The sequence below is a fragment of the Nuphar pumila genome, chromosome 11 (assembly GCF_984573655.1).
Source record: "Nuphar pumila chromosome 11, dmNupPumi1.hap1.1, whole genome shotgun sequence".
NCBI lineage: Eukaryota > Viridiplantae > Streptophyta > Magnoliopsida > Nymphaeales > Nymphaeaceae > Nuphar > Nuphar pumila.
The window spans coordinates 112,085,859-112,110,964 of NC_143259.1; the positions used below are offsets into that span (position 1 = coordinate 112,085,859).

At 37.9% G+C, this 25,106-nt stretch overlaps 1 protein-coding gene across 1 annotated transcript in view; it reads right to left on the bottom strand.

Annotated features, from left to right (window-relative positions):
- SS3 (starch synthase 3) overlaps window positions 1-25,106 on the bottom strand; it is a 113,785-nt gene that overhangs the window by 50,007 nt on the left and 38,672 nt on the right. Inside the window, exon 9 of the mRNA XM_089980130.1 lies at window positions 24,298-24,403. Within this exon, the coding sequence (XP_089836256.1) occupies window positions 24,298-24,403 (106 nt within the window). The remainder of the gene's footprint in view (window positions 1-24,297; window positions 24,404-25,106) is intronic.

Genomic DNA, 25,106 nt, shown 5'->3' on the forward strand with positions numbered 1-25,106 from the left:
AGGATGTCTTTTTATTTAAAAAAAACTGTTGAGAATAGGTGGTTTTATGTTAAGTACTCTTATATTAGAGTTTTTCTGAAATTTTACTCTTATAAGGATTTAGATGTAATTTCTCTTTTTGCCTCTCTCTATTTAATATAGAGAGAAGCCCTAATCAAGATTGAGTGATTGAGTTTTCTGTGCAGCCGTCTCTCTCTCTCTCTCTCTCTACGCAGGTGGCTGCCCCTGTCTACATGGTATCAGAGCTTGCGATCTCGGGAGCGTGATTTCGAAGAAGATTGATCTTCACCAACGGAAAAAATTTTCAGACTGCGAGAAAAAAAAATATATCAGGTTTGCTGTTGCACTAGTGTGGAAGATCTGATAACAGATCTGGGATGTTACCCAGATCTGTCGTCAGATCTAAGGATGGATGTTACCCAGATCTGTCGTGATCTCCTGGAGCTGTAAACAGTTTTATCTGTTTTTTTTGGATTTTTTATCTCATGTCGTGATTTTCTGGAGATAGACGAGTTCCTGCTGATGCGTGCATGTTGTGATTGACGTGCTGCTATTTGGGTAACGCAGCAGGCTTTTGTGCTGTTGTGTCGCAGCCGAGAGTTGTTGGTTGTTCCTGGCTGTTTGGGCCACGCAGCAAGTGTTTATGATATTGCGTGCCAGCCGAGAGTGTCATATTTTCTGTGCTGATTGCGTGACTACCGTGATTCTGAATTTTTTTTTGCGTGTGATCGAGATATGATTGATCTATTTAATTGTTTGAAGACTGATTGGCAGTTATGCTTTATATGTTTTGGGAACAGCAGTTGTCGTATTCATATGCGTTGCAACTGAATAGTATTGTTGGTCGTGGTGTGTTTGGGTGCAGCTATGGTCTTAACTCCCTGCTGGGGTGAGTTGTGTTTCGTGCTGTATTAGTTTCAGCTATCCATTTGTCGTGGAAGCAGCAGGAGTGATTACCTGCTGGTTGTGGACTGTTTTGTGGAAACAGCAGGGCTGCTTCCTTATAGTGGTGGAAAACTCTACTTAAATACTTGTTGTTCTAGTGAACAGTATGGCTGAAATTTCAAAATATGATTCGAAAATGGAACAGATTGGGGAGTATAAGGCTTTTGCCAACCCCTTCTCATATGGCTCTTCCGTTAGGTTGAATGAAACCAACTATGCCCGATGGTCCAGAACTTTTATGATGTCGGTATTTGGACATCGTCAAAAACACATTTTGTTGGAAGGCGAACCCATTGAGAAGTTGGGAAAATATGTTACTTGGGATGAAGATAATGATATAGTTATGTCATGGATCATGAATAGTGTCGAACCCCATATTGCAGATGGATTGATCTACTATAATTCAGCAAAACTGATGTGGGACAATCTTCGTGATACATACTCACAAGAAACGAATGTGAGTCGTATCCTGCAAGTCGAACAAGAAATATATAATTTGCAACAGGGAAATCAGACCTTGGCCCAGTACTATGCTTCTGTCAAAGCTGCGTTTGAAAGACTTAATGCTCACAGGCCTCTTTGTTGCTCGAAGCAAAAGGATCATCAAGAACAAACCATGGTTGCTCGTTTTCTTACAAGTCTTTCTTCAGATTTTTCTGTTGCAAAAGTTCAAATGTTGACTGGATCAGATGTTCCCACTATTGCTGATGCTTATAATCGTCTGAGTAGACTTGCGATCTCTCTGCCACAGTCTCAGCCTGTAACTCAGTCATCTGCTCTTGTTGTCCCATCTAGTTATGGGCGTGGAAATATTCAGAATATCAGAGGACGAGGACGTGGACGTGGTATGGGAGGCAGAGGAAAGCTTCAATGTACATTATGTGGAAAATCTGGACATTTAGAAGATCGTTGTTGGGATAAGCATGGTCGGCCAACATCTTTTTCATCAAAGTCATATACTCCTAAAGCAAATGTGACTACTCTCGAGGCAACAATGTACAAGAGAATATCGCTGAAAATGAAAGTAGTATCACCCTTAGTCGTGCAGAATATGATGAGCTGATAGCTCTTCGTCCTCCTGTAGCTGGTGTTGCATATTCAACCGGAAATCATCTTCATCCGACTGATAGTAAGTGGGTTATTGACTCTGGTGCTTCCAGACATTTGTGTGGAAATTCACATGTTTTTTCAGATCTTAAGGATGTTAAGGCTCAGCTTGGAGTCTCCTTAGCCGATGGGAGCTCCTCCCCGGTTGCTGGTCAGGGAAATATTTCTATATCCTCCTCATTACAGTTGAATAATGTTCTTCATGCTCCAAACTTTCCTCAAAGTTTACTCTCTGTTAGTTGCCTTATAAAAGAAAAAAACTGTAGAGTAATATTTGATCAAATGGGTTGTCATTTTCAGGATTTGCTGACGGGGAAGAAGATTGGTGAAGGCTATGAAGAAAATGGAATTTACTACCTACATCATCCAATGGGTTCTGTTCATGCTGCAGTGGAACATTCATTCAGTCTTGTTCAGTGGCATCGTCGTCTTGGTCATCCTTCATTGTCAAAACTTCGGTCGGTCTTTCCTCAGATTCCTTCCACCACATCATTTCAGTGTGAAGCATGTCAGTTGGGCAAGCATCATCGAAGTTCGTTCCCTTCTAGTCAGAGTCAGTCTAGTAATAAATTGTTTGAACTTCTTCATGCAGATGTATGGGGTCCTAGTAAGATTCCTACTAGGACTCAGTGTCGTAATTATCTTGTTATTGTTGATGATTTCTCTAAGTTATCATGGGTATTTTTAATAAAAGAACGATCTGAAGTTCCAAGTCTTATCAAATCCCTAATTCTTGAAATAAAAACTCAGTTTGAATCTATTGTCAAGATTGTTCGCACTGATAATGCTCTCGAGTTTAAATCAAAAGGTTTGTTACAATTTTACCAAGATCATGGCATCCAACCCCAAACTTCATGTGCCTATTCATCTCAACAAAATGGGGTGGCTGAGCGAAAACATCGGCACCTGCTTGATGTTGCCAGGACCATTATGATTCAATCCAATGTTCCTGCGTTATATTGGGGTGATGCGATTACCACTGGTTGCTATCTGATCAACCGCATGCCTTCGTCTTCTGTGGGTGATCAAATTCCATTACATATCCTAAAACCTAATGCCCCACTTTTTTCTTTCTCACCAAAAATATTTGGATGTGTTTGTTTTGTACACAAACTTGGCCCTGAGCGTGATAAATTAGTCGTTCAAGCTACAAAATGCATATTTATAGGTTATCCAAAAAATCAAAAGGGCTATCGATGTTATGATCCTATTTCTCGCCGAGAGTATGTCAGTGCGGATGTATCTTTCTTGGAATCCTCTCCATATTACTCTATTTCTGGTTCCCCGCTGCAGGTTGATCCAGCTGAGTCTTTTCCATTACCTATACCTCCTTTTCCTTTGGAATTTGTGCCCTCATTACCGAACCAAACTTCATCCTCTTCCAGATTTAATAATCCTCCATTGGTATATGTGCGTAGAGCTCCACTTCCGCAAGAGTCTTCATCTTCTTCTTCTCCTGAGGTAAGTTCTACTGACAATAGTGATCTTCAGGATGATGATAACATGCCTATTGCTCTACGAAAGGGGACACGACAATGTACCATATATCCCATATCTCATTTTGTCTCCGATGCCAGAATTGGAAATCAGATGAAGTCTTTTATTTCAGCCTTATCTGCTGAAACCATTCCTCTGAACTATCAACAGGCAGAACTTGATAATCGCTGGAAGCTGGCTATGCAAGAAGAAATGAATGCTTTAGTATCTCAGCATACATGGGATCTAGTTGATTCTCTAGCAGATGCTGACATTGTTGGATGTAAATGGGTATATACAATAAAGTACAAATCTGATGGTTCTATTAAAAGGTACAAGGCCAGATTAGTCGCGAAAGGGTATACTCAGACATATGGAATTGACTTCTTTGAAACTTTTTCTCCTGTTGCACGGATGGGTACCATCCGTCTTGTTCTCTTAGTAGTTGTTCAGCATGGTTGGAACTTGTGTCAATTAGATGTGAAAAATGCATTTCTATATGGGGATCTATCTGAGACCGTTTACATGCAACAACCTCCAGGTTTCGAGGTTGAGGGGGAGTGTCAGAAGGTGTGCAGATTGAGAAAGGCGATTTATGGCTTGAAACAAAGTCCTCGTGCATGGTTTCAAAAGTTGTTTGACGTGATGTCAAGATTTGGCTTTAATAGATCAGCAGCAGATCATACACTTTTTATAAAGAAAACTAGCTCTGGCATAGTTGTTATGGTGGTATATGTGGATGACATCATTCTTACAGGAGATGATGTGAAAGCTATTGAAGCCACAAAGGCTCATCTTCAAAAACACTTTGTTACAAAAGACCTTGGGTCACTCAGGTATTTTATGGGTATAGAAGTCGCTAGAAACCGTGAAAGGATGGTTTTGTCTCAACGGAAGTATGTTCTTGACTTATTAAAGAAAACGGGCATGTTGGGAGCTAAACCAGCAAATATTCCCATGGACCATAAAGTTCAATTGTTTGAAGAAGGGTCAAAACCAGTTGATAGCAAAAGCTATCGCTCCCTAGTAGGGAAGTTATTATATGCAACTGTGACCAGACCAGATATTGCTTTAGCAGTAAGCAAAGTTAGCCAGTTTATGGATAAACCAACTGAGGTACACTGGAATGCAGCCATAATGATTCTCAGATATCTAAAATCTTCTCCTGGAAAGGGGTTATTGTTCAGGAAAGGTGGAACTCTGGAGATAGTAGCCTATTCTGATGCTGACTATACTGGATCTGTAGTAGATAGACAGTCTACCACAGGATTCTGTGTGTTTTTTGGAGACAACTTGATTTCATGGAGAAGTAAGAAACAAAATGTGGTTTCCAGGTCGAGTGCAGAATCAGAATATCGGGCTATGGCCCAAACAACTGCTGAATTGATATGGGTTCGCACTGTTCTTCATGATCTTCAGGTGAAGGTTTCCTCTCCAATGACCATGATGTTCGATAACAAAGCGGCAACATATATAGCAAACAATCATGTCTTTCACGAGAGAACAAAGCACATTGAGGTTGATTGCCACTATGTAAGAGATATGATTCAAGCTGGTCATATCACTACAAAATACCTAAAGTCGGAAGACCAAGTTGCAGATATGTTTACAAAGCCTCTTGCTAGGCCAAATTTCTCCAAATGTTGTGACAAGCTGAGCATGATTGATATCTATGCTCCAGCTTGAGGGGGAGTGTTGAGAATAGGTGGTTTTATGTTAAGTACTCTTATATTAGAGTTTTTCTGAAATTTTACTCTTATAAGGATTTAGATGTAATTTCTCTTTTTGCCTCTCTCTATTTAATATAGAGAGAAGCCCTAATCAAGATTAAGTGATTGAGTTTTCTGTGCAGTCGTCTCTCTCTCTCTCTCTCTCTCTCTCTCTCTCTCTCTCCACAGGTGGCTGCCCCTGTCTACAAAAACGTTTTAGAGACAAAACATACCAAAGAAGGAAGAGGAAAGGCATCTTACCCCTCACAGTCTGGTTCGTCTGATCGTCCCTGCAACAGCAAAAAAAAAAACATTGTTGACGTCATATTTATATGTGCTTTTGTTTCTTCCTCCTGGTTCCGTATTCCAGTCAAACCTCCTTATTCTATTTGCCATGGCCTCCTCTAGCCCTATTAATTTTTCCTTCCTAAGACAACTAGTCACTGACAAATTAAATGGATCCAATTTTATTACCTGGAAAAAGCAAATCATACCCTTTATCAGCAGTCATGATCTGATGGGGCATCTCGATGGATCTGAGCTTCCTCCTGAATTCGTGTCTAAGATACAAGTGGAAGCTAAAGAGGGTGAAGCTATCAAATCAACTTCCTCAAAGAACCCAGCATATTCTATCTGGCGAAAGAATGATCAGGTTGTGGTTGCATACATCACAGCGTCATTGTCTCAAGAGGTTCTACTCCACATCCCTACAGGAGTCTGCACGTGATTTATGGAAGATTCTTCACAAGTAGTTTGAACAGATATCAACACCAAAGATCTATCATCTCAGGACAAAATTTGGCTTGTTGCAGAGAGGAGATTCAAGTGTTGTTGAATTCTTGAATAAAGTTAAGTTCACTGCAGATCGGTTGGCAGCAATACAGTCCCTTGGAGGATCTTGACATATGCACTCAGACTTTAAGAGGTCTAGGTTCAGAATACAATACTTTCATTGCCATGTACCTGAGTCAGAAACCTAGACCACCATTTGATGAGCTTAGATCTTCAGTTCTTGAACATGAATCCACGTTCAATATATTTGTGAAGCGTGATAATCAGTCCATGCATCATGAAGTAATGGTAGCTACTAATGTTGGTCATGGCTTCAATAATTCGGTTAGAGGCGGCCGAGACAGAGGACGTGGCGGTTACACAGGCCAAGGAAGAGGCATACTTCCTAATCCAGCAAGTGGGCAGCACTCAAATACCACATGTCAGATGTGTGGTAAGAAAGGCTACACGTGTACAGATTGTTATTGGTGCTATGTTCCAACTTTTAAACTGCCAACCATATCATATCCTGCATGTTTCAAGCCTTGCCTTCGGCAAATCCCAGGCCAAGCATCCAACCACCTTACCAAGGCAATTCCTCATTTCAAGGTAGTTATCCAGCCTCTGTGGCTACTCTGCAAAATCCCATGCAAGCTGGCCATAATACCTTTTCACCAGGGCAACAGCGTGATATAGACTTTCTCAGTTTAGCATTCAGACAAACAGGATTGCACCATGGTTCTGGAGTAAATACAGGGCAACATTACTTAGGACAGCATCATTCTTTGGGACAGAATGTTCAAGCTTGGCCGACATCAACAAGTGTGCAAGGAACTCCTCAAAATACATGGCTGATTGACTTAGGGGCAGCACACCATGTCTCATATGACTCAGGTAAACTCACAATCATTGTACCTTATCATGGGCATGGTAGTATAGTTACGGGTGATGGAAAGCATCATCTCATTAAACATATAGGAATCGCCATCATTCCTACTAGTCGTGGTAATCTATATCTACCTGATACCTTCCTTGTTCCTAACATCTGTCGTAATCTCATTTTTGTTTCTCAGTTGATAAATCAAATAAAATTTGATGTTGTCTTTTCTGCTCTTTTTGTTCCTGTGAAGGACCCTTTCACGGAGGAAATCCTCGCTGAAGGAGAAAGAGTTGGAGGTCTTTATGTTATTAACGAAGCTCTAACAAGTTCGGTTTATAGTTCGTGTAGAAGTCCTGCCGTGAAGCTGATGGATTCTCTCCTGAAGTCAAAGTGGTCATTACAATTTGAGTTTTGTCCAAACTTTATGTAATAAAGGTCTTATTTCTTTGAAGAATAAGATACCTAAAGTTCCTCTTTCATGTTCTTTTTGTCGTTTATGTAAGAGTCATACTCTACCTTTTGATTCTGCTAATAAAAGAGCTTTGTTTCCATTTGAATTGATTCATTATGATGTCCAGGGGGCTGCTCCATATGTGTCTATGTCTAATTCTCGTTCCTATGTTCTTTTTATTGATGACTTCACTAAGTATACTTGAATTTATTTTTTGAAAAGCGAAGACCAAGTGTTTGAAACCTTTAAAAGATTCAAGACTTATGTTGAAACCCAATTTGGTAAAAAAATCCTTCATTTCCGTAGTGATGGTGGTGGTGAGTATATGTCGGTAGCTTTCACCAAATTGTTGCATGAAAATGGTATTTTGCGTGAGGTATCTTATCCAAAAAAATCTCAACAGAATGGAACAGCTAAAAGGAAGCACAAACACATAGTAGAGATTGCTCTAACTATGTTAACAGAGTCAAAAGTAAGGAAGGACTTGTGGGGAGAAGCCTTTCATACGTTCGTGTGTTCGTGCATTGCATTAATCATATGCTTCTCTAATTTGGAAGGATGGTGTAACGCCCCCAAAATCCCGAACTTGTAACTTTTAAGGAAAGCTTTGTAATCATTCCTTTATCAGAGTTTTAAATAGTAATTCAACGGAAAATGGTGTCTTGAAATAACAAGTCAACAGACCTTGGATGCATTACTTGCGAACATTTCCTTTACACAACGATTTTTAACTCCATACATTCATTGAAAGCAAATAGATTCAAAATAAGGTTTTAGAGTTTATACCAAAAGTGGAATTTCAAAGAAAACCCTTACACCAAATTACAAGAAAAATGTCCTCAAGAGAGAAATATAAGGGAAAGAGTCTCATCTTGATAATCATCGCGTCATCGTATCATCGCTTGTCGTTTCAACCTAATTATCACACCCATGAAACAAGATCAAATCGATAAAAATCGGGTAGGTGTATAGATATAACAATTTAGAATAAGACTAATGCATGCATAGTTCCATTTGTGATATGCAGTTCAGAATAAGCAAAAATGAGCATGCTAATCTTGTTTCTGTATCGTTTCAATTTTATCAGATATCTTCGACGAGTGAGCAAAATGAGCATGCTAACAAAATTCAGAACCAAACTAACATATGTGTTGTTCCTTTAGCGGTGTGCAAGTCAAAATAAATAAAATGAACATGATAACTTTGTTTTGATATTAGCTGTCATGAGGGTAATGCATAGGAAAAACGTAGAAACAACTGAGATTGTCCGGAGGTTTGTTATTCTATATATTTTGATACCCCGGGCAACTAGCTGAGTTCATTCCTAAGGAGACGGCCAGTGACCGAGAGAGAATTTTCTAGAGGCATTCGTGGCAAGGGATGCATCCAACTTCTGCAGAAGTCCATGGGAACTACCACCTAGCATAATTTTTTATAGCACTGTCCCCTAACTCCGATGACTAGGGACACTGAGTCATTTGCTCGAGGGTAGTTGTTAACAACCTATCCATCAGAGTTTTTGTACCATCTCATCCCCTCTCTTGACAGAACCAAAAAACGAATTGGTATGTTAGTTTCTATTTTAACCGACAACCCATTCTACATGCTTTGATCTTTCAAACCAAATCGAGCATCTTACTTGTGAAGGCAATGATCACCATTTATGTGATTTTCATGTTATCATTGTTCATTTGCACGCTACAAGGTTACTATAAACCTCTCATCCAATCATCGTAGTACTAACATACGTGCATGTCTGATAGTACTGTTACGATGAGAGGGGTATTGGTTTCTAAGAAAGAAACACCAACCTTATTATGTTGTGAAAGAAATGATGTAACCATTTTAGTTTAATTCGACATGCTCTGGTCTTTCAAACCAACTCGAGCATCTTCCATGTGAAGGATGTAATATCTTATATTTTTCACACAGTTAAATTTGAGATTTTCGAAAATTTGGCTAAGTCTGAGAGAAAAATCGTTTGAGGCTCAATTTTTAGACCGAAGTCTTTGAGTCTGGGATTGACCCAGGTCTCATCGACAAGGTCGAGATGAGCCAAACGAAACGTGAGAAAGAGTTTTATTTTTTACTTTTAAATTCAAGCGAAATTTAGGTTATTTTCCGTCGAAATTCAGAATTTTATATGCGTGTAATATATCGTTGGATGCATCTCAAAATTTTGACCGCAATGGTGTTTTACTTTTCTAAATTTGGGCTACGATTGCCCCAAAATTCGCATTTTTTTTAAAATTGAGCAATTTGTCAGTTCGGATTCGGACTTGGATCGGGCCGGATCTGAGGGATTTGATCCACATTAATATGGATTTGGACCCTATCCTAGACCCATATTAATCTGGATGTGATCCAGTTTGAAACCCATTTGGATTTCGGATATGGATTTGGATCTTATATCCAGATTCAAATCCATGCCCCACGATTTTTCTAACTTTAAATTTATCAAAAACCTTTAAATTGGGTTTATTTATGTTAAGAAGCCTCCAACATTAATTTGGTAATTTTTGAAAGTTTTTAAATAATTTTAATTAATTAATTAATATTAATTCCGAATTTTATTTTTGGGGTTGAGTAGGACTCTTTAAAAGAGTCCTTATTCCAGCTTAAGAGAGGTTAGGAAAGAGTTTTAAAAAGGATTGGAAGTTTTTTTTTTAGAAAAGTCAACATTTGGTAGTGTTTCAAAAAATTAGGAAACTAAAAGAGAGAGAGTTCCATTTTTTTTTTTTGGAAACTCTCTTAGAGAGAGCTGGAGAAAAAGGGAGGGGCGACCTCCCCTATGGGGCCTATAAAAAGACCCCAAAAAAAGAGAGAAAAGAGAAAGAGAAGGAAAAAAAGGAGGAGAGATAAAGTAAGGAAAATGGAGGAAAAAGGAAGAAGAATAGGAGGAGGTTGGGATCTCTAACCATTTACCCACGTTTTTCAACATCCACCATCGTTTTTCTTCAAGTTTTTATTCATGGTATGGGTTTTCTCTCTTAAATCAAGTGAGAAATTGATATAGATTGGATACTCATGCATTATTTTGATGGAAATCCATGAAAAAAGCGTTTTTATGCATGTTTTCTCAAAGATACATGGAAGATGATCCATGGATCTTCCTCCATGTGTGTATTTTTTATTCTTTTCATCTTTACAATGAAATAAAATTTTGTACATGTTAAAACAGAATTTTTATTGGTGGTAAAAGTTTTTTTTCTAAGGTTTCTTTTGTTAGTTTTGATCTACATGGATATTCTATTGATTGAGCCAATAAGTGCATGGCATCTAGGTCTAGATTTTGTTTTGGATGCATGGGTAAAGGCATATGATGTCTATATACCTGTATATTTTTTTTCATTATTAGTGTGTATGACAGTAGTGATACCTATATATATATAATTGTGTTTTCATAGGGCCATGAATATTGAATTTTCGTTGATGCCTAACAACCCATGCAGTTTGATGATGTTAATGTTACGTAGTGTTTATTTGAAAACAGTTTGGTAAATCCAAACTCCTTGAAATAGATGTTGGCTGGCCCATATGGCTGTGTGTATGCAGATCTTTTGAGTTTATTAGTTTAACTTCAGTGTTTATAAAACAGTTTCTACATATACGACAGATTTATTCAAACATGGATGCAGTTAAATTGGGCTGCAAATAAACTTGTTTTTCTGTGAGCATGCTTTGATTCTTTAGAAAGCATGATCTGAATGTGTTTGGCCAGTTATACTTCTTGTGTTCAGATGCTGCCAGATCTGGTGGACAGGGGTTCATGAAATAAAAATTATCGAGCAGGATTTTTTTTTTCTCATAAAAAGGGAGATTAGGGGATGGCTGGCAGCCAACCGAGCAGGGCTCAGCTGACTGCCAGGCCTTGGCAGTCTTATGTACAGGCCCTGCCAGGGCATGTACATTAACTGTCAGGCCCGGGGCTGGACTGACAGTCCCCTAAGTGGCGATAGAGAGGACCCTGCCAGACCTGCACAGGCCCAACCTGTGCAGGGTCATCTCGACCCCAGCCGAGTGGGCTCAACTGGGGCTATGCCTTGAAATTTTTCAGAAAAAAAAAATATATTAAATAGTTTATGTTAGGCAACAGTCTGGCCAGCTTGGGCCAGACTGAGCCTTGATCCCATGGCTCCTACCAGACTGTTGGGCAGCAACCTCCACTCAAGAAACTTCTTTTTATAAAAAAAAAAGCAAGTTTTAAATAAAACTTTTAAATTATGAGTGGTTGGTGTGGCTGGCAGCCAGCCAAGTGGGTCTCAGCTAACTGCCAGACCTTGGTAGCCGTAACTAGTGGTGCTGGCCTATTCTTATTCAAAAAAAAGAAATAAATGAATGTATTCCATTTCTATGGTGCTGGCCTAGTTTATTGGAAAATTATATATTGATGATATGTGTGTTGCGGCGAGTTTTAAATCATGCTGGGAATAAAAGATTTTCATGTGCTTAACTTGTCATGACTTCCTTTAAGCATTGTGCTCCATGTAGGTTAATTTAAGTACATGACATCATTGCATTTATAGCATGAATATTTCGATTTTTGCATATGATGCATCGATGGTCAATGGATCATCGCGGGCCCGGTGAGCCGGAGCTTAGATTGCTCCTTTACTTGTTTTTATGCATCGCAAAAATCACATTCCCGACATTTTTCTCTACATGCATTGTTCTGCATTTTCCACGGGTAAACGTACCGTGATGAGCCTCGCATTTGGAAATGCAAATTTGTGGTATTAATTTGTCATTCATGGTTGTAGATAGAAAAGCATGTGATATGTAATGAATGCATTGACACATTTCTAATGATTTTTGCATATGAATGCATAGGTGATCAAAGTGGATCATCATGGGTTGTGGGATGCCATGAGCCGGTGCGCTTCTTGCTTTACTTGTTTATGCATTGCAAAGATCATATTTGATGTTGTGGTTTTAATTGCATTGTTCTATTGTTGCCACGGTTGGTAGGCCGTGAAGAGTTGCGCATGTTGACTTACGAGCTTACGTTTGCATATTGATTTGCAAATTCATGGAATTGATATTAATAACAAGATAAGAATGAGAACAGTGTAATTAACGATCCCTTGATGTTCCTTCTATAGAAAGGTAATCTTGGGCTTAGCGGTTTGGGGACCGTGAATATACAAAAAACTTTATGTGTGTTGTTGTTGTCCCTGAACCCGATATTGAGGTTCTTCTCCTGGTCACGGTTTTAGAGAGAATCTGTCACTTTGCCTGAGGGTGGTGTGTAGACACAGCTGTTGTTTTGGTATACCAAGAAAAGTGTCACTTGTGGATGCTGATGTCCCTAGTGTCCCTGACATTAGATGTTGATTTCTAATGTTCTAATGAATGATTTTTTTTCCTGATATCGGTCGAGGGCTAAGTTTGAAACCCAGTAATAAAATACAAATTGTGTGTTACGTTACCCTAGGAACCTAACTTGACCTCGGAGATTTTACACGTTTGGTGTATCCGCGGGCAACGGTAATTAAAAAGAGAAACTTAAATTGTGTGCATTTAATAGGAACATGCATATGAAAAAGAAAACTTGACTAAAGATAATAATGTGTTCATACATGTTCATTGAAATCATGCATACTCCTGTTATGCATTAGATCATGCATATTTACTTGTTCCCTTAATTATGATATATTGATGAATGCATGATGTTTCTTCTCTATTGCATGTTAAATGTCTATATTGCTTAACTTGTGGTCCTTATTGATTATTAAATTGTCCCTCATGCTTAATAATTATTTCTTATTGTATAAATGATTAATTGAATTACGAATTTGTCATAAATACATCCCTCTAAATTATTGCATAAATCTTATATGTGTTCTTTATGCTTATTCATTTCTTTTGAGGAATTCATACGCAGAATTCTTTGAATTCTAACACCCTACTTTTTGTGTTTTTTGCAGTCTCATATGCCTAGTAGGAAGGACTTGCTGTTGAAAAGAGTCATGAGGGGACTACACAACTACAGGGCATATTCTTGGGACGGCGTAGCTCTTTCTTTTTGCTTTATTTACCTTTAATTAATTGTGTCTCAGACTCTTTACATTTGAATAAATAAGTTTTGTTTGATTATGGTTTGGTATGAAAAATGAGTATAAAATCTCCTGTGGTAGTGGTGGTATTTAAGTGTAAAGGCTCCGGGTCTCTGGGAATGTTTCCGCACTTGTTTTAAAAAAAAAATATTTGTCACTTTTTCTTGGGTATGAGTTGGGGTCGTAACAAAGGCGATCATCACTATTTATGTGATTTCTCTATTTAATATTTCGCAATTTCACGTTACAAGGTCACCATGAACCTCCCATCCATTTATCGTAGTACCCACATGTTGCACATGTCTTATGGTATTGCTACGATAAAAAGGGGTATTGGTTTCTTAGAAAGAAACCTCAACTTCTCGTGCTCTTGGCCAAGGAGATCCAAGTCATTTTCGGATATCAAACAAAAGACCATATGTACCTCTTAGAGCTATGCAGGTTTAAGGGAAAGACTTGGTTGCGAATGAGCAACTGTCAGGTATTCGTTTTTGCTTTTCGAAACCATGCATATTCAAATACTGAAATCTCGCAAGAAATCCCTTTTTCTTTAAAGCTTTGGCGAACATGAGTGAATCCGCGTCTTTAAAAAGAACAAGCGTAATACAGGGTAAGAAAGAGTACGCAAAATTGCATACCTTACAAGGTTGTATATATGTATAATACATATATCACAAAGTGCAGGCCTGTGCACATTACAGCGTGGCGGTAATGTATAGAGCAAGACTCGATGTGCGAAACTACACATCGAGTTAAATAAATTGTATAAGAGTGCACGAGGTACGAAACTGCACCTTAGCTAAACAAATGCATAAGCAGTGCACGAGGTACAAAACCGTAGCTTGGCTAAATAAATACATAAGCAGTGCACGAGGTACGAAACCGTATCTCAGCTAAATAAATGCGTAAGCAGTACATGAGGTATGAAACCATACCTCAGCTAAATAAATGCGTAATCAATGCACGAGGAACGAAACCGTACTTCAGCTAAATAAATACAAAAGCAGTAGTCTGAGCACGCAATAGAGCGGCAACAAGGTAAATGACATAAAGCAAGACTCGATATGTGAAACCACACATCGAGTTAAATAAATTGTGTAAGCAATGCACGAGGTATGAAACCACACCTCAGCTAAATAAATGTGTAAGTGCACGAGGTATGATGTAATATCGTGTATTTTTATACTTGGTTAAATTTAATGGTTTCTGAAATTTGGCTGTGTTGTAAAAATATAAGAAAGCCCTCGATATTAGGATGCGATAAGTGAGTTTGGGCATGGCCCAGGTCTCATTGACGAGACCGAAATGAGCCAATTAAAATGTGATAAAGAGTTTTATTTTCAACCTTTAAATTCAAGCAAAATTCGGGCAAATTTCAAAGGCAAAAAGCAAGTTATATATCGTTAGATGTGTCTCAAAATTTTGAATATAATGGTATTTTACTTTTTCGAATTCGGGCTCTGGTTGGCCCAAAAACCATAATTTTTCAAAAAAAAGACTACCTCGATGGGCTAGGTCCGGTTTTGGATCGGACTCGTTCCAATATTTTTTATCCAAATTAATATGGATCTGGACTCTATCTAAGACCCATATTAATCTAGAATTCATCTAGCCCAAGACCCATTTAGGGTTTGGACATAGATTTGGATCTTTGATCCGAATCCATATCCAAAACCCATGCTCAATGAAAATACAACTTTAAAATCAATTTTTATTTTTTAATTTGAAGTTAACTAGTGTTAAAAAGACTCCCATAGGGATAAGGTACCCTTTGAAAGTTTCTGAATATTTAATTATTAATAAATAATTAATTAATTTTAATTAATTTTAATTTATTTTGAACTTTATTTTGTTAAGTTGTTTAGGACTCCTTGGAAGAGTCCTTATATGTGTATTGGGTTAAAGAAGGTTTGAAAAAGTTTAATTAAATTAGGGAAGAAGATTTGAAAAGTCAACTTTAGAGTTTTAAACGTCTTGGAAAGAGAGAATCTAAATAGGAGATTAACCTCTAGACCTCTCTAGAAGGGTTGGATGGATAAGAGGGGGTGTAACCCCCCTTTTCACATATTTATAGCTAAAAAAAAAGAGAGAGAGAAAGAGAAGGAAAAAGAGAGAGGAAGATGGAGGAAGAAGAAGGCTTTTTCTCCAAACAACACATTCGTTCTTAGTTTTCATTCGATCTACGGTTAAGGTACGGGTCTTTCTCTTGAATCGGATGAGAAAAAAAGCATGGATTTGTATTCCATGCAAGATTTTAGCAAAAAACCATGAGAAAAGAGTAAATCTAAATATTCACGCTAGATTTATGGTTGAGATTAATGTATTTTCTTCTTTTCGAAATTTATTTTGAAATACAAGGAAATGTGTAAAAGTGTATATATATATATATATATATATATATATATATATATATATATATTGATGAGCTGCCGATCTAGCGTACTATTGCTTTAAAACAATTTGTGTAAGTCTATTTCCATGTTAAAACAGAAATCATGTTTTTGGATGTATGTTAAAAATAATGTGTTAAGATTGCATGTTCAGTAGGTGCATACACATGAGTACCTAAATTTTTAACTGCATATACATGCCTAATGAATTTTGAATATGTATATTGGGAGTATGAACCAGTACTTGCATGCTAAACTGAATGGAAACATGCATATGCATACATGCTTGAAAGATGAAATAATTTTTTATATATATTTGTGTACCTGTGCTGGACCGACTGGCAGCCCAGCCGAGTCCCTGCGGGTCTGGCAGCAATTGCCAAGTGTTGGCAAACTCTACCTGGCCCAACCGATTGGCTGGGCAGGTGTTATCTTTAACAAAAAAAAGTTATAGATGATTTCAAAAAAACATCTGTTTGAGTTTCTAGCCAACTCAGTTGGCTGGACTGAACTGAGATAGTTTAGTCCTAGCCAACTGGGTTTAGCTGGGCTGTTTCCTGTTCAACAGGACACAGACCCAGCCGACCTGGTTCGGCTGGGCCATGTGCCTGAAAAAAAAAAAGGAATGTTGATATTTCAAAAAAAAATCTAATAAAGTTTTTCTGATGGGGTGGTCGGGCCAGGCCAGACCTGGCCTAGTGCCGACTGGGCAGGCTGGGTCCAGTCCAGACACTCAGCTGGACTGGTGCAGGCCCGGCAGACAGACTGCGTGTTAAAAAAAAAGAAAAAAAAAGGAATTGTTTTAAAAACAAAAGTTTTTAAAGAGAGGTTTTTATGCATGTTATAGCTGGTCTGGGAATTATCCAAATTTCTCCATGTGCTTTGCATGATCAATTGTGCATAGATGATTTCAGATTTTGTACATGACAAATTTTCATTCTATTTCCGCTAGTTGGGCTTAATCGAGCTCGAATAAAGATTTCAGTTTGGCACCAAAGTTTTTCAAATTTGCTTATAACAATAGATTTAGCCTTATGCATGTAAAAGAATGAAAAGTCCACATGCTTAGACTTGTTATGTTATGCTGAATCAAAGTATTAATGCAAGGTTGCTTTCATGTGCACATACATACATGAAATTGATATGTTTTTGCATGTACATAATTGCATGAGTGTTCACATCAGTGTTATTAAAAACATGCTTCAAGGCGCAAAAAGCACGCCTCGCCTCAAGGCGAGGGGCTTTATACCTTGAGGCATATGTGTAAAGCGCAAAAGCCTCGAGGCGTGCGCCTCATACGCCGTGAGGCGCACGCCTCGAGGAGAGGCGTGCCTGAGGATGAGGCGCATATGACCCTCATTTGACCAAAAATTAGGGCTTAAATATAAAGGGGTCGGGGGCCCTTTATGTTTTGATTCTCGCTTTTTTCTCACCCCACTCTCTCTCTGTTTTTTTTTTCACGGCAGTCTCTCTCACTTGGCTCTCACAACATTCTCTCTCTCGTGGTGGAGCCCCGAAACAGGTACGCTCTCTCTCTCATTTCTAGTTTTTTCTCTTTCTCTCTAATTCTCCTCTTCTTCTTATCTCTTCTCCTTCTCAACGCATTTACACGTCTTCCTTTGCTTAAAAAACAAAAACAAAATCGATCTCTGTCTCCCCCCGTCTCATGTGATTCTTTTGTGCATGTTTCAATTTTATCTTGTGCATGTGAATCGATGTTCCCTTATATGTCAGGTGAATATATTTGTTATATCCCTTGTGTGTTGTTCTTTTTTTCTTCATTTTTTACGGTGTAGGGGGTGTACATTTGTTTTTTACCTTTGTTGAACCGGTGCATGTTCTTATAATAACCTGAATGTCTTTTGTAGTTGTTTGTACTTGTCATGATGGAAGAGAGGGTTGCAAGTCCTGAAGACCGTCTTAGCAAGCTCCATGACTATCTAATACATCACATTTAATATTGTTTTCCAATAAGAGATGCCATGAAAACGACTTGCTATCAATGAGGTGGGTTCATTTATGGGTCTCAATGACACGACTGGAGTTTGATGAAATCAATTTCATTGCACCCCATGTTAAAAAAATTACCACTGAACAGACAATGAGGGCCCATGAAAAAGATAAGATGTTGGAAATCTGTCAGACTGAGTTCGTCTCTATGGTCGATCGATGCCTTCGTGTGAACATTGACCGACCGGAGTGGCTGAAACTTCGTTTCTTTGGAAGAGAACATCACATTGTCACCGTTGACAGGTGGAACCAAAATATTTTTAGTAGAGCTGGTATCAGTTTAGTTGATCTCGCTTTATGCGTGTATTTCAATTTTACTACACACACTTGATAGATTGGATAAATACAAAGCCTTAGGTTCATTGAGGAGGATAGTGTTATAAAAAACGAAGATACCGGTGATTGTGATGCACTGGTTTTTCCTATACCTTTTTTAACATTTTTTCTGTTAATAAAATTGCAACTTTTCTTCATATTTTTATCTTTCTAAAAATTAAAAACATAATTATTGATGCAGCTGTTACAACAAGAAATTTTTGAGGCTTACGCTTTACCAAACAACCCCTTTGCCTTTTTAAATGCATTGATTTGTGTTGTAATTTTCAATCGAATATTTGCATCAGAAACCAATTTTTCAACACAATCATAAAAGCTACTCATAACTTCTCCATCCGGGTTGAAGTTGTCACCATAATGAAAATGAGGATTTAAATAATATGTTGTTGCATGCAAAGGCTTATAAAGTTGCAAGTCTCATCGCCTATCAATGATATCCCAAATAGGTTTATATTTTTTTTCAACCTTATCAAGGTTTCAAGCAATTTCCTCTTTTGCTCTCTTCATTGCCTCGTACAAAAATCCCATAGCAGGCTCATCTGCATCCACTAATCGCAGCACTTTCACGAGAGGCAGTGTAGCTTTAATTGCATATGATATGACAGCCCAAAACTTATGATCATTAAGAATAATATAAGAAATGTTCTTAGCATCATATTTTTTATAATAATAAGATGATCTATAATTTAAAGACAAGAACATCGATTTCAACTATTTCTTATAACATCCAATACTATGAAGCGTGAGATATGTTGTGACAACAAAAGTGTCATGTGCATTGCTGGGAATCATATTTTTCATGAGCGCACTAAGCACATCAAAATGGGTTGCCATTATGTCGGAGAAGAATTTCTGAAGAAGACGATTTCGCTGCCACACATCATATCTGAATATCAACTTGCAGACTTCTTCACTAAAACACTTCCTTCTTTTAGGTTTCATTTCTTATTAAGCAAACTTTTGGTGATCACATCGTAAGTTTGAGGGGGAGAGTCAATGTATATACATAGGGATATTTTAGTTTTTTTTATAAATAAGGGTATTATGGTCATTGTATATTATACACCCTTTTTCTATTTTTATTTTTTTACATTATATAATAGGGTTGGACTTAGTGGTCATTAGACCATAGAGCCGTTAGGATCTCCCCAATGGCTAGAAATGTAGTCGTTGGGGAGGCCCCAACGCCTACTCATGGTCTCCATTGTGTATATACTATGTCACATGGGTGCGGGTGCGGGTGCGACACGGGTGCGGCACAATTCAAAAAAATTTGGACACGGGGACTCAGCTATATATATATATATATAACAATAAATTAACACATAAAGATTGTAAATTTTAAAGCAAAAATAAAAAAGCAATTCTTAACAATACAAACTTACCAAAATATAACACATAAAGAAGCTTCCGAGTGTGATAAACAACAAAACTTATCATAAATCTGCCTCGTCGTCTGAATTAGAGGGAAGAACAGGATCGAGGTAGTCCATGTTGAGAGTATGTAAATTATGTTCTCCCTCCCAGTCAAAATCTTCTGGATTTACATCACAATTCTTGGATGGTCTACAACTGTATCAAAAAATGACTATATTAGTATCTAACTTAAAACTTTGAATACAAATATTTAAATACAAACTTTGAATACAAAGAAAAAAAAGTACCTATACTCTTCTTTGGTGCGGCGAGAAATTAATCGTAGATTTGAGTGAACATAAACCAAATCCTCTGCTCCTTTACTAGTGAGTTTGTTTCTTTTAATGTTGTGAATTTGAGCATATGTACTCCAATTTCTTTCACAACAAGATGATGTAGCAGGTTGGGATAACAACTTCATTGCAAGACGTTGCAGATTTGGTGTCTCTGATCCATATGTTGCCCACCAATTAAAAGGATCTTCCTCGTCCCTTGCCAGAAGTGCTGCTAAAGAATCAAATCTCCCAGTAGAAAACTTGTCAAACTCACTAGTTACAACCTTAAACATGTGAGGATCATTAAAAAGTCTTCCCAAATATATCATTTTATTTCTTGATATCTCAGGATCTTCATTTAGAGAAACACAACCAACACCTGCTGTCAACCATTTTTTGCATAGTATTTTGGATTGAGAGAGTGTGTCATGCAATGCAAAGGTGTATTGCTTTTATCCCATCTTCTCACTAAAACTGAATGTACATGATTGTAAAATTCTGAATCATCAAGTGCAATATCTTTCTTCTCATGTTTAAAAATGATACTTTGAACTTTTTCAATCATATTGTCCCACATTTCATAAATTCTATGAAGCATGGGTACATCTCTGTCAACTTCTCTCAACATTTCCCAAATAGGCTCTGTAAATTCAACAAAATATGTAATTTTATCCCACCAAAAATCATCACAGATGCATTTTTTGATAGCTTGAGCCTTGACATCATCTTCAGTACGATAAAAATCTCAATCTTGATCAGCCACCATCATCATCAATGCATTCTTGAGTTGCTTAATTCTTTTTATTATAATAATGAGAGAAGCAAAACAAGTTTCAGCAACTTTCAGTAACTTGAGATCAGAATGCCTATTAAATATAGAAAGGGCATGATGATGGTTTACAACAAAATTTCTAATATTTCGAACATCATGCTCTATTTCCTCAATCCATAAGCACATTTCATGTGCATGTGCATCATCTTTTGATGGATTGCATATACTCTTAAGTGCCAAATTTAAACTGTGTGCTACACAAGGAATCCAAAAAATATGTGAATATGTATCTTCACTTGCCAAATTCATTCTTGCACGACTGCAAACTAGAGCATTGTCAGTAATGATTTGCACCACACTTTCTTCACCCACTTCTTTTATCACTTCGACAAATAATCTCTTTAAATATTCAGCATCTTTATACTCTCCAGATACATCAACAGTCTTCAAAAAGATTGGCCCATTAAATGATTAAGCAATGAAGTTTATCAGTGGTCGCCTTTGTATATCAGTCCACCCATCAGAAACAATCGACACTCCATGTTGTTTCCATGAAAATTTTTTGGTCTCTAACAAGTCTTTAATTCTATTTTTTTCCTTTGCAAGAATGACTGTTCTTAGTTTTTCTGAACTAGGAGGCACATAACCACTCAAATTGCAATTAGCCAAAGATGTAATCATATCTTTCCAGTATGGACTTCTAGCTACATTAAAAGGAATTGAGCTTGAGTAAAAGAATCGACCAATCTTTTTATCAATTTCTGCTCTTGCCATGTTTTTGAATGACGCTTGTATTGTTTTATTGCTTTTCATCTTTCTTTTCTTTAAAAGCTCTTCTTGTATATCACTAGCAGTAGAAAAAGACAAATTAATCGAATCGCTTCTCATCTCTGCAATTTTCTTCTTTTCAGCTTCCTCTTGTTCTTTTTTTAATTGCTTTAACATGTCTTTGTCAACCCCAGAACATGCCCTAATTCCTTGTCCACGAATATGCAAAAGATGTGCTTTCACACGCGTATAAGAACCTGTGAAAACAGTCTTACATAGATTACAATGAAACTGCACATTCCCACCGCCACCACTACTAGCTTTTATCCCTTTTGTCACAAGCCTCCAAAGTGGTTGAGAAACTTCTAATTCAGGGTTAGAACTTGAACCAAATGTATTGACACTACCGCTAGAACTCGCCATTATATCTGAAAAATGAAAACTGAAAAGAAAATAAGTAAATAAAATAAAGTTAATAAACACTTCAAAATAATAGTAATAGGAGCTCCAGGTTCGTTCCCCCTGTGTAAATCAGGTTCAAACCAGGCCCTCCTCTGCAAACCATGTTCGAGATAGGGGGCCTACCCACTATCTGACACAAAAAGGAGGGGCAGAGCAAGCTCCTACTGAACCTTATCCTTCCCCCACTCCTACTTCTTACCCCTGTGATAAAAGGGAAACGAGGAGGCGCTGAGCCCCTCTTCTGCGAGCAGAGGGTACGGGGGAGGGGCCTGCCTGACATAAGCGAAACGAGGAGGGGCCAAGCCCCTCCTTTGTGAATAGGAGGCACAGAGAGGGGTCGAGCCCCTCTTCTGCGAGCAGAGGGTGCAAGGAGGGAGGCTGCGAGCAGAGGGTGCAGGAGGGTTGATCGATATACCTGTTGAGTGTTGACGAAGGGGGAGACGGTGGCTGTCTGTGCGTACCGTCGCCGGAGTCTGGATCGTCGGCGTGGGTGTAGGAGAAAGCTGTAGGGGCTGAGGGGGTGAGGCAAAATCGAGAGGGTAAGCCCCTCTCCCTGTCGATAAACCCCTTTTAGGGTTCGGCTGCAAAAGAAATTTGGATCTGGGTCAGGTCCGGACCCGACCCGGATCCAAAACGTAATTTAAAAATCGAAATGGACATTTTTGGACTCGGTCAAAGTTGACCGAGTCCAAAATGTGGACGGACTCGGCCTCAACTCGTTGAGCGAATCTGACTCAGCGTTGACCGAGTCCGAGCCGAGTCCGAAGCCGCACCCGTGTCGGAGCGTGTCGACTCGGGTGCGGCACCTCCTTAGCCGAGTCCGTGTGACATAGTGTATATACTATATAATGGGGTTGAAACCCCACTAATTGTATGGCTTTTGCTTAGAGTTGTTTCTTAATAACATTCAATATTTTTATGTGTTGTATGCCTATAAGTGGCTGATTTGTGTGTTTTTTGTGTTTATGTAATTGACCTATAAGTAATCATTGTGATTGTGTATGTCCATAAGTGACATTTGGACTTCTTTTGTATTACATTATGATAATGTGTTAAGCTTCAATATAGATATGATAAAGCAAATAAGCACCCAAATCAGCCCATCCTACCTATAGCCTCAAGGTAATACCAAGGTTGCCAAACTAGGAAGCGGAAGCGGGAAACGACATGGGAAGAGAAAGAGAGAAGCAAGGCATTTTAAAATTTATAGGAAGCGGGAAGCGAAGTTTCAATTTAAAAGCAAAATATGAATAAAAAATGAAGCAATATGGAATCAAACAAGAAACAAATAAAAACTAAAATAAAATTGATCATTCTTATATTTTATGATTTTTCTGTAAAAGAGTTGAATTTTTTGTTAAAATCTAACAATGATGGTTGCCAATTTAAAGAAAGTACATGAAAAGTGAGTGAAAGCGTGAGAGAAAATACATGAAAAAGATGAAAAGAAACGTGAGAAAAGTATATAGTATGCATAGACCATGTATATGAGAAGCATAGAAGAAGCGTGGGGGAATCGAGCTTCCCATGAGGTTTCGGAAGCGAGTATCGCGCCTCCGAAGCGAGTTTCCGGGAAGCGAGCTTCCCACCTACCTAAGAAGCTTTCGGTAACTCTGGGTAATACCATCATTATGTCAGTTGAGAGAAGATATGATTTTCTTTTGAAGCATTTTCTAATACTTTATTTGGTATAATGATTTAGTGGAACAGACATGGGACTATTGATCAAAATTTTGTTAAGGAGAACGAGTGAGTTAGTGATCGCTAGTTACTCGGACGAATGTAAAACATAAATCATAAGGGCACTGTTTAAGATAGCCTATTATATATAATCATAGTTAACGTACTTTGTTTCAAAGGTTGACTCTATAATCTCCATGCCAAGTCAAACATCCAAGTAATCTAGAATTCCATCACAGTTAATGTACTTTGTTTAAGCAGTTGATTCTACAAAATTCATGTGAAGTCAAATACACGTAGAAACGAGAAATGCTGTCCCATATATACATAATGTGAAGAAAGACTGTCCTCTTCATGCCTTTTTCCCATTGAACTGAATCCAAATATATAAAATCTAGAAATTGCCATGCCACCCTAGTGTCAAAGCAAGTGAAGAATAATATCAGCATTGGTTGTCTCTATGATTGACTATGTGTGGTGTATACTTCATAGAAGAGTTATTCTTTGCAAATTCCCAAACACTTAAAAATAAAGGACATACCACCAGAAGAATAATCTCAAAGAAACACATGAATTATGTTTTTACTTGCGTACTAAGAATGTATGTCTGCATGAAAGCATGTTGCTTCATACAAAACTATGGATAATTATGTTTACAGTGGTGTCAGTACAAAGCAATTACATATTGAAAAAGAGAAAACGACACTAATACAGGTGGTCTAATTAACCAAACCAAGAATCCAAACACTGAAAATAACCACACAAAAAAAACCAAGTTCTTTGCCAAACTTACAGGGTGAGAACCACTTTGCAGCAAAAACTCGAGTGCTGCATGACAAAAGAAACCAAATCGCTCTCCATCATTTTTGCAACCATATATGCAATGAGCCCAAAACATTCTGAAAAATACACAGCATCGACAAAAGAATTAACAAAAACTCAATAATTAGTAGCCGGAAACACTTACAGATACTGATGTATATCTAGACATAAAAATGTGCATATGTCAAACAAATATCAATTACAGCATCAACTGCTGCAAGCCTGCAATATATATGAGAAAAGTGATATTTCATGGAAAGTTACACTAACAACGCAACTATCTTTATAGGCCAATGATCTTATTTTTAATTTTTTAGTGCTAAGATGCATGTAATTGTGAGCTTTGCCTTCAGATCCATTCGCTGCACACAAGACAAACAACAGGAGGGAGAAAGAGAAGAATTGCAGCCAGAGAAACGTCCCAGCAAAAGAAAGATTAGAGCTGCTGGAAGTCCTCTCCCTCCCTCCCTAACAAAAGGAAATGGGAAGAACAAGATTTGCATGCTCTTTCCAATACTTGATGCATCATGTTTGGATGTTACTATGGATTTTATATATGACTAAGATGTACGGCCTTGGTCATCCTGTGCATGAATGACCACACAAAACTTTCTTTCTACAAGCCTATCTTGCGCTGGAGAGAGGACAATATTTTCTACACAAACACAAAATTTGAGCCTAAATCCATCAAGCAATTGGAAGCCAGCATGCAAAACCTGGTTCTCATTCCTCACCATTTATTTCAATTAATGCATAGTTTGAATGAATCACTATCCAAAG